The sequence below is a fragment of the Phocoena phocoena genome, chromosome 3 (assembly GCF_963924675.1).
Source record: "Phocoena phocoena chromosome 3, mPhoPho1.1, whole genome shotgun sequence".
In the NCBI taxonomy this organism is placed as follows: Eukaryota; Metazoa; Chordata; class Mammalia; order Artiodactyla; family Phocoenidae; genus Phocoena; species Phocoena phocoena.
Window position 1 is genome coordinate 42,503,248 of NC_089221.1, and position 10,051 is coordinate 42,513,298.

At 38.8% G+C, this 10,051-nt stretch overlaps 1 protein-coding gene across 2 annotated transcripts; it reads right to left on the reverse strand.

The window, feature by feature from the left end:
* Positions 1-1,004: 1,004 nt before the first annotated feature.
* ESM1 (endothelial cell specific molecule 1) lies at positions 1,005-9,840 on the reverse strand. 2 transcript variants are annotated; one of them, XM_065874880.1, is made up of 3 exons: positions 9,467-9,840; positions 6,195-6,347; positions 1,005-2,542 (listed from the first exon to the last, which is right to left on the reverse strand). In XM_065874880.1, the coding sequence occupies exons 1-3, from the start codon at positions 9,765-9,767 to the stop codon at positions 2,442-2,444; spliced, it is 555 nt and encodes a 184-aa protein (XP_065730952.1). In that variant the 5' UTR covers positions 9,768-9,840; the 3' UTR covers positions 1,005-2,441. The 2 variants fall into 2 exon arrangements, with proteins under 2 accessions (XP_065730952.1, XP_065730954.1); XM_065874882.1 differs by lacking the exon at positions 6,195-6,347 and having other exon boundaries at positions 2,442-2,542; positions 9,467-9,767.
* Positions 9,841-10,051: the final 211 nt, after the last annotated feature.

A 10,051-nucleotide genomic window follows, 5' to 3' on the forward strand; every position in this document is an offset into this window, starting at 1 on the left:
ATTAATGTAACATTACCTCATTCACATCTCCCCTCTTAAAAAAAAGAATTAATTCATGCGAACTGGATGTTTTTCCTAATACAAACATTATTTTTTCCGTATCGTATTGATTCACTTAAAATGTTTCCATAATTTGCATATAATGCTGAGTGAACATATACTATTCTTTTTTATAAATTTTATTGAAGTATAGTTGATTTACAATGTTGGATTTAATACTATTCTTGAATATGATACTCTCAAGCCTCAAAGCTGTATGTTACTACTCTCTCTTTTTTTTTTTTTTTACTACTCTTTTATGGGCACTGAAAGGTTTGTCTTTGCCTAACTGAAAGGTTTGTAACCACTTTCAAACACCAATAGAAGTTTTTTTGGTTTTTGGTTTTTGGTTTTGGTTTTTCCTCTGTGGAATAGGTTAATGTATAAGGACCAACTTTTCAGAAGCTCTAAGGCATCGGTTGACCAAAAATGTGAGGCAGAAATTCTGTCCACCTCATTACAAATAGCTCAATTTCGTGGACTTGAGGATATGGGGAGGGAGAAGGGTAAGCTGTGACAAAGCGAGAGAGAGTCATGGACATATATACACTACCAAGCTTAAGGTAGATAGCTAGTGGGAAGCAGCCGCATAGCACAGGGAGATCAGCTCGGTGCTTTGTGACTGCCTGGAGGGGTGGGATAGGGAGGGTGGGAGGGAGGGAGACGCAAGAGGGAAGAGATATGGGAACATATGTATATGTATAATTGATTCACTTTGTTATAAAGCAGAGACTAACACACCATTGTAAAGCAATTATACTCCAATAAAGATGTAAAATAAATAAATAAAAACAACAAAAAAAAGAAATACATGTTCTGGTCTCACATTTTGACAGAAGATGCTTATCTGTAGCAGAAAATTTACATGAGGAGCCTGTCCTTTGATATGTATTAAAGAGTTATTCATTGAATGAATCATTTAAATATTTTAATGATTAACGAAGTCATGAATGGACTAGGAGAGGCTGTCTTGTTTGTTTTATTGATCAATAATAAACTTGTCCTTTTAAAACAAATCCTAACAGCTTATTCAGCTTACATTCAAAGACCCTGCCACACACACATTCACAACTCTGTTGGCAAACTTTGAGAATAAAATACAGGTAAATAGTGAAATGATTCTTAAATAATTCTTCACTCCAAATAAAATATTTCTGTAAATATTTCCTAACAAAATCTAGTACAACAGTCCTGTTTGTGCTAAGATCCTTCCAAGTGTACTCATAATTCCACTTATCAACCAAGTTTAAAGAAAAAAATACATTAATATGAACTATATTTTAAAGTTGACATTTCCTGCTGAAATTGACTCTCTTCCAAACCTCCTAAAAAGCTTTTTCTACTTTGAATTTAAAACTCATCTATGTCACTGCACTTACTTTTAAATAAATTCCCTCTGTTGCTCATGTTTTTGACCTTTTATAAATCCATAGTGACTAAATTTTTCTAGGTTTCTCGTACACTTATTACTATTAATATTACTATAATTATTAATAATAAATTTACCATGCCTTGGGTGTTTGAAAACCTTATAGAGTTATACCTTTATTCTAACCGTTTTAAACAACAATATTATGTTTATTTTCTCAAGAGGGTGATAAATATGGGTATGGAGGATGACTTGTACTAACAACTGTTTACAAAAATATATAAATATTTACCTTCACACTTCCCCCAAGTGGGCAAAATACTTCCTTGCTCTCTCCATCTGAGGTGGCATCCTTTAAAACCATTTATGGAAGTGTGTGTTTGCCCTGTGCCCCAGAACCATCCTTCAGGTGCGGTAACCTGGGAACTACATTAGCAGCCCTTTGAAACCTGCTTCAGTTCAAGGCTACTACTCAAACTCCAACAAGTTTCCAACATCCCACTTCCTTCAGGGACTGTTTTGTTTTCACTTTTCCCAAAGTGAAGAAAAAGCACAATTAAATTCTACTGAGGCTACCACAAGGAATATCTAAATGTCATACTCTCCCACCCCCAGCGCCACCTTCTCTTGCTCCTAACTCTTCCTCCAGCCCATATCCCAACATTAATGTACATCAAGTCAAGAACCGTGGACTCGCTGTGGTCTTCAGGTTTGGCTAGCTTTCTCTTTGGCTGATCTCCCTCCAGGTTAAGATTATCTAAGTTGCATTTTTAGTTCTTCACTATTACTATAAACACATATTAAACAAATCTATACGCATTCAAATATTTAACAAATATCTAAGAGTCTCCAGTCATATGCATTTTATGGATTGTTAGTAGCCTACTTTTTCTTTTTCTGGACCCACCCTGAATCACACTTATTCTCCAAAAGTTACATGTCCATATGCTATAATACAGACAATTCCTAAAGTGTTGGCTGTGTGTTGAATGATCATTAAAATAGAGTCTTCTCTTGGAAATCCCACCCAGGATCAGCGTGGATTTAACCACTTCATTACAGGAGACCGGGCAGCATTCTCCTTCACGAGTTCTTCTCGCACAGCATTGCCATCTCCAGATGCCATGTCATGCTCTGAAAGTAGAAGGAATACAAATCATTTCCAAATGTTTATAACTTCAAGATCAAGTACGGTTTTGTCTTATTTTTGTATTACAATGGATTTGCAATGAAATCTTTAATAGATTCCAAGAGTCTATGCTGTGTTCACCTGCTATCAATTAGCACCTCCTTGAATTATTTCTCTTCATTCTCCTATTATCACCTGACATTATTCTATATATGCATTTGTCTTTTGTTCCCTGTATTATCTCACTCCACCACTAGAGTATCAGCTCCGTGAAGGCAGGGACTTTGTTTTGTTCACTGTTGCAACAGTGCCTGGAACATCGTAGGTACTTAAATACTTTCGGAATGAATAAATGCTGTAAGTATAGATCTCTAAGTAAGATTCTTATACTATCTGATATGGAAAAGGAATTAGCTTATCGATGTGACTCCAGAATGCAGAAGGCAGACCAAAGGGCAGACCTTTTATAAAGATAGTTCTTGCTCTACATAAAAATTTGTAATATTTAGAATTTTTTAAATGAAGTTCTCTGCTTCTAAGAAAAATGAAGTGTGTTTGCTTTAGCAGTGCACATTCTGCTGTATGAAGATTAGCATGGCCCAGTAGTTAAATGAATGTATGTAAATTCATGAAACTCAATAAATCTTACCACTACCCCGCACCCGCCCCCTGAAAAAAAAAACTCCTTGTGAATTCCCAATCTTAGAAAGGTGGAAAGCTCACTACTAAACAGCAACAACAACAACAAATGAAGAAGGGAAACCAGGAAGTCCATTTGCCAAGAATGTTATGACCAACAGGTAGAAAGTGAGAGAAGACAACCTCATGCAATCAAGGTATGAAAGGCACCTCCGAGGTCCCAGTGCTGAGGAACCTTGGTGCCATTTACAAAGGCTTTGCAGAGGTGATATGAAGCCCAAGACAGGACAGAGGCCCCAAGCCCCCTCCTGTAAACAGTAGCACCTGAAGCCCAGGAAGTCCCACGTGGACAATGCAAAACTGAACGGAAGGGCTCCTGGGCAGCCTTCCCACGAGGTCTTTAGGATATTCTGTGCTCCATCCTCAACCTGATTAAGGTTTACCGAGGTCACACTAATAGTCATCCTTAGTTGCTCCTTTAGCTCAGGAAAGGCAACACCTTAGGTCAGAAAATGCTTTTTCCATAAATTTCTAATAAGAATCTTGATACCTAATCTGGGCACAGAAATATTTTTTGTGTAACCCTTAATGTAACTTTCATCCAGCAAAATACAGCTGACCTTGAACAACGCTGGTGTTAGGGATGCCAACCCCCATGCAGTAGAAAACCCACCTATTGTTATATCTGCCCCCAAACAAAGGAATTGGTAAATGACTCACCCAAGGGCGGGAAGCTGAAACGGTTTGGATAGAATCAGGACTCAAACCCTAGTTCTTTGACTCCACGGATTGTGATCTCTAATCGAAAACAAACTGTTCCCCACACTTAGTTAATCTAAAGATCTGTAACATGAAAATACAGGTGCTATGTTTATTGGGGAAAAAAATGTGCATATACGTGGATCCACACAGTTCAAATCCATGTTGTTCAAGGGTCAAGTGTATCTGTTTCCAAGGCATCTATACAGTGGTCAAGATTTTTGCAGAATCTGCAAGCAAACGAGAAAGGGTGACAGGCCCGAGGGAAAGAGACTGCACAAGGGTCCAGAGGAGCAGAGGATGTGCTCCTGTGTGTGCAGCAGGAAGGACGGAGGTGAGACAACAGAGTTCCATCACTGAGGAATATTCCAGAGGAGCTCGAGAGTCCCCCAGACCTTCATCCCAAACAGCAACAAAGATTCACCAGGGATTTAACTCTCTCTTGGTGGGAAAGATTCAGGTGCAATCTTAAACAAGTGAAGAGGGATTCTAAAGTTGCTCCTTTAATGTTCTTTGTAGCCTACGGTTTTAAGAAAGCAAAATAAGACAAAAGGAGCTACAAGTGTTTGAGGCAGCTAGCTGTGCTGAGGTAATAGGTTTCCCTGTACTAAAGACAATCAAACCATTCAAAACATTCCTTGTCTCAGGGTTTCCCTGGTGGCGCAGTGGTTGAGAGTCTGCCTGCCAATGCAGAGGACACGGGTTTCGTGCCCCGCTCCGGGAAAATCCCACATGCCACGGAGCAGCTGGGCCCGTGAGCCATGGCCGCTGAGCCTGCGCGTCCGGAGTCTGTGCTCCGCAACGGGAGAGGCCACAACAGTGAGAGGCCCGCGTACCGCAAAAACAAAACAAAGCAAACAAACAAAAAAATTCCTCATTTCAGAGAGTAGATTGGTAGTTGCTAGGGGTTGAAGAGTGGGAGTAACAGCGTGATGGGTACTGGTTTTATTTGGAGCTGAGAAAAGTGTTCTGGAGCTAGATAGAGGTGGTGGCTTCCCAACACTGTGAATATACCAAATGCCACTGAATTGTTCACTTTAAAAAGGTTAATTTTATGTTAGGTGAATTTCACCTCAACAAAAAAATTTTTCCGAACTTAAAATTCAATTTTCTTCCATTTTGCTTTTCAAGAACTATAGGGACAAGTCATAAGTATTTATAATGTTAATACGGATCTCAATATCCAGATCAAGTATTCACGTAGATACTCACCTAATAGGTTAAAAACAGGTTTTCAATTTAAATTAATGTTTAAGGGCACAGCCACACTTAAAAATAATAATTCACTGAAAAACACAGTATTTCCCCTTTATCTTGATGTACTTAACTGAACCCACATGTAAGAAGGAGGTAAAGCTGGGAAATAAGCACATTTGTCAATATTTCAAATCTTATTTAATTTGAAGTGCAAAGAACCAGAAACAAAAACTGAAATAGATTTGGACTGTCAACTATTTGTATCTGAGGGGGAAAAGTATACAGTTTGTTGATACTAGCAGTTGCTCTGGCTACATGTTATTTTAAACATGTAGCTACTTCCAATTTAAAGCTTTCCAATTTAAAGCTTTACTGTACTAACAATTTATTCAACAAGATAACCAAATAGGTTAATAGCATAGTCTTATAGGCTGTATTTCTCACATTCTAACAACCTGTGTAAGAAATACAGAAGCACTAACAAGCAGTATGTGAACATCACACACTTTCATTCAAAGGTTTAGAGATGATTGCCAAATTTTAATCACAGATACTATCTCTTATTGTCTCCAAAAGCCACAAAAAGGCATGCTTGGAATTATTCCATTTAAACACTTCCATTTGGTTTAAAAAAAGAAATGTTTTATATTTTCTATGTTGGCTCTTAAGTCTTATCCAATAAATTCCTCAGAGTACTCCTTCTACGTGAAGTTGGGAGAGAAGCAGCTTTGTCTAGTATGTATGTAAAACAGATCACTGAAGAATTTAAATAACTTTGTATATCTCGGTTATTTTTTAGCACAGGTTTTTTCTGTAATCAATCATATTTATCCTCCATATAAACTGGGTAAACTTTACAAAAATGATATAATCTTCAAAATGATTAATGAGGTTTCTTTGAAAAAAAGCAACAAATTTCAACAACCTCCCACCTTTCCCTTAAATTAAATAAAAGAAACTAAATCATTTAAACCAACGTCTTATTCTACTCATCCATATTTTTTCTTATTCAAACTGAAAATGAGGCTATGTTTCAATGTTTATACAGGAATCAATTCTTACCTGTGTGAGAAACAAATCTCTGGTTGGCAGCCTTGGCTACTGAATATTGGAAGAAGGGAAACTTCAGACATTTGCCGGTCACCCTGTCACATATGCCCGACTGACAGCTGCAGGTCTGCTTGCATTCCATCCCGAAGGTGCCATACGGACAGTCTAAGGATAAAGGGAAGGTTGAGAGAGGGAGCTGCTTGTTGTATATAAGCGTCCATCCTCACAGCCCGTGTGCACAGCCTCAGGAATTGGACAAATCTCATGAATATTGACTATCAGATAAAACCCAATTCTCTAAAAATCCCAGGCTTTGAAAACTGAAACCTTGTCACAAATGTGAAATCACACACTAAGACCAGATAGTGGATGCCTCACTTGTAGTGTCTTGCTGTGAAGTTTAATTGAAGACAGATACACGTAACCAATATCCTTGAACCAGTCTTAATTCTGTCTACTTTCTGCTTAGATACCAAAAGACAAGGTCTCATGGGCTACCTCTGTGACAGCTCAGTGAAGGTGGGCAATTGAATAGACATGTGCATCAGCTCCTCACAGAGCTTAAGAGATATGATGCTGTATTTGAATCCCCTGTAATCACAGACAATTTACTGTTGTAAAGGTACAGGAAAGGGCTTAAACTAACCAGGGGCTAAGAGGGCGATCATCCTAGCTCTTCACGAAGTGGCTAAACCTCAATCTGCTCCAACTCTTATCAACTTCCTTATCTATCAAAATGGTGGTACAAACGTACCTAACTCCTCCAGATGTTAAGAGGATTCACTACTAAAACCCTCTGCAGAGCTAAGATCCAATATGCTAAATGAAAAGGAAGCTGAGAATGTATTCGTATACCTAACCAAATCTGGAAGCTTTTAGAGCTTCAATGTTTTCATACTTAGACTAAAACATACTATATTGAGAAAAAGAGAACAAACTCATTTAGTAAAAATGCATGGGTTTTATGCTGTAAATAGCATCTCAATAGACTAGCCAGGCTTGAACAGCCAAGCAGAATATTTATTCTCATGGCATAAGAATATCCTTGTAAATGTACAATCCCACATGGGTGAAGAAACAAGTTGTGAGGCATCTAAGTCTTTAGCAATCTAATATTCCACAGAATGATCCAGATAGATATTAATGAACTATATTTTTTAAAGAGATTTAGGACTGCTGTACTCTGCATCCTACAGATTAGAGAAGCACCTGGTTTTAAACTTTGGCCTCTCTGTTGGGAAGAATAGTTCTTAAGAGGGATCCTGAAAAAAGTATCTGGCAGAAAATCACACAGCATTGGGATCTGACTGTGTCTCCAGTGATATTGAAAACTAAAACTTTAGCCAGATTCTCAGTTATGCTTCTATTGTATCCCTCAATGTACTGAATAATGCTGGGCAGATAGTAGGTGTTCAATAAATATTGTTATCTGGGCAACGCGAGGCCAAACATCTGAATATTTAAAAAACATCCAGATATGCAGCTAAAGTATACAGTTTTCATAGGGGTGTTCTTTTAAAAAAAAGCTAAAGTAGAGAGTTTGCCTATAGCAAAACATAATGTATCTAACTGCTGAGGTTCGCACAGCCTCACTATTCCCAGCAGAGAGTAAATGTTCGAAACCAGACTCACTTGCAATCTGAAGGATGTCCAAGAGCTATCCTAAACAGCTTTTAAAAATATATCTTATTAACAGCTACCTCAATCATTCAGTGAATATTGGAGTGCTAAAGACTCCAGATGCCTTACAGCTTGTTTCTTTACCCATATGTAATTGGACATTTACAATCACACATACAGAGTCAATTTTTATGCCAAGAGAAAAAGCAGTCCACGGCGTATACTTGTTATATCATAAGTATGATTGTGTTAACCACTTCCTCCCTAATTTCCCTGTGTGAAGTACTTTTTTCTTGGCTGATAAGCCCTATAATTTACAGAAAATAGAGATCCTACTCAGCTGAAAGAAATGTATGTGAATGTCCACCAGAGAAAATGTTTCCTCACTCTTCTACTTTTTATTGGTTATAAACAAAAATAAGCTAAGCAAAAAATAAAATTCTCCTAAAAGTTCAAGCATTTATTTCCTAACCTTTAGTATGTTTTGTGGCCTAAAAGGTAATTGATTTATAAAATATTTTTCTAAAAGAATTAATGGGATTAGCTCAATACTGGATGATTACCATTCATAAAAGCTTACAGTTGTATTAAACACATAAAATAAGAATTATTTAGAAACTTCTCAGTCCCTTTAATTTTAAAAGCTTCTTTATAGCTGATTCACTTTGCTGTACAGCAGTAACTAACACAGCATTGTAAAGTAATTATACTCCAATAAAGATGTATAAAAAATAAAAATAAAAGATTTGTACTGTAAAACTGATGGATGGGGCTATAACATATGTGTTGAATCTTAATAATAGTTCTTAACATGAGACCATGAGGTATCCATACACAGAGTATTTTAAAATCACCGTTCTTTCATTTCTAAACATGTTAAACATTGTAAACTACAGTCACTAAGTTTGAAATAAATTCTACAAATATTTAACTACATTGTTTAGCTATAATTTCATTTTTCTTTAAGTCTGTAAGAGTGCTAACCTCTTTCTTTACAGAGTTCCAATTTTAGTTTTTCTTTAGGTGTTATTTTTCCTGGTCTTACACTCATTTTTCTAGATGACCAAAACCTTTTATAGAGTGGAATGAGGTTTGTTTTATACTTCAGGGTATCTTCCTCCAAGAATGTGAGTCATTTTGCTAGATGACTTAAGCTGCCCTATTTCACAAAGTGCATTAGTGTTCATCAGAAATATTTGATCTTGAGAGGTGCCCTCCATCCCGTGGACCCTTTTAAGATCAAAGAATCACTAAACCGCAGGGCTAGCCACCACTCCAAGAGGTTATCCAGTGCAGACCTCTGTAATCACTGACTGCAGAAGAGAGGACACCTAAACCATCCATAACAGATTACCTGTCAAGTTCCTGAAGTTTTCCAGAAAAGGAGGCAACACAGTCTTCAATGGGAACTTGAAAAAAAAATCTCCCAGGCATAATGAGTGAAATGCTGTATTCCTTTCTGGGTTTTCTTGCACACTGGGTTCAGTTGCAATCTGCAGAGTTATCTTTCTCTCTCTCTCTATGACAGCATCAGTGGGGGACCTGGTCCCTAACCCACCTGCATTTTCCCTCTTTGCAATTTGAGAAAAGGCTCCTCATCTCTCGCGCTGGCTAAAAGCCCTCAGTGTGCCCTGGGCGGGGAGAAGAAAGGGGTCACTCTTTACCTTTGCAGATACCAAACTCGTCACCAAAATCATCCTCCTCACTGTAAAACTGACACCTCAGCCCGGGGCCACACTTCACGCCATCCATGCCTGAGACCGTGCGGTAGCAAGTTTCTCCCGGACCAGCGGCGCACACCCGGCAGCAGCCACAGTCGTCCAGCACCGTCCTCTTACAGCGCAGGCTGCTTTTGCACTCGTTAGTGTCACAACGCTCCGGGCAATCGACCGCGTACTTGGTGCTCCAGGCCGCCACCAGGTGCGCGGGGACCAGGAGCGTGGCCAGCAGCAGGAGGCTCTTCATGTTTCCCGCGGCGGCTCGGGCTCCGCTTCCCCGCGGCGGGGTCTTTGCTGGCGGGAAGAAGCCGTCCAAAGTGGTAGCTGAGCCTCTGCCTACACGTTTATGAGTTTTATACACTGGGTTGCCCGCATGCTTCCCCGTCATCAATTTCCTCAACCCAGCAGCAGCGCTGTCCTCCTGCCAGGCTCTCTTGTTTTAGTTTATGAAATCCAGGATGAAGGCTGGATTAACACGCTGCTGCCATCCAGGAATTGAAAAGCCCGGGCTGATGTCATCTGTTATGTTTA

Bases quoted from the DNA above. Each gene is read 5' to 3' on its own strand.
- ESM1 (XM_065874880.1), bottom strand. From the start codon at position 9,767: ATGAAGAGCCTCCTGCTGCTGGCCACGCTCCTGGTCCCCGCGCACCTG. The intron at 6,348-9,466 runs GTAAAGAGTGAC...CTTTATCCTTAG, and splicing joins CGAGTTTGGTATCTGCAAAG to ACTGTCCGTATGGCACCTTC. The intron at 2,543-6,194 runs GTAAGAATTGAT...TTCTACTTTCAG, and splicing joins GAGATTTGTTTCTCACACAG to AGCATGACATGGCATCTGGA.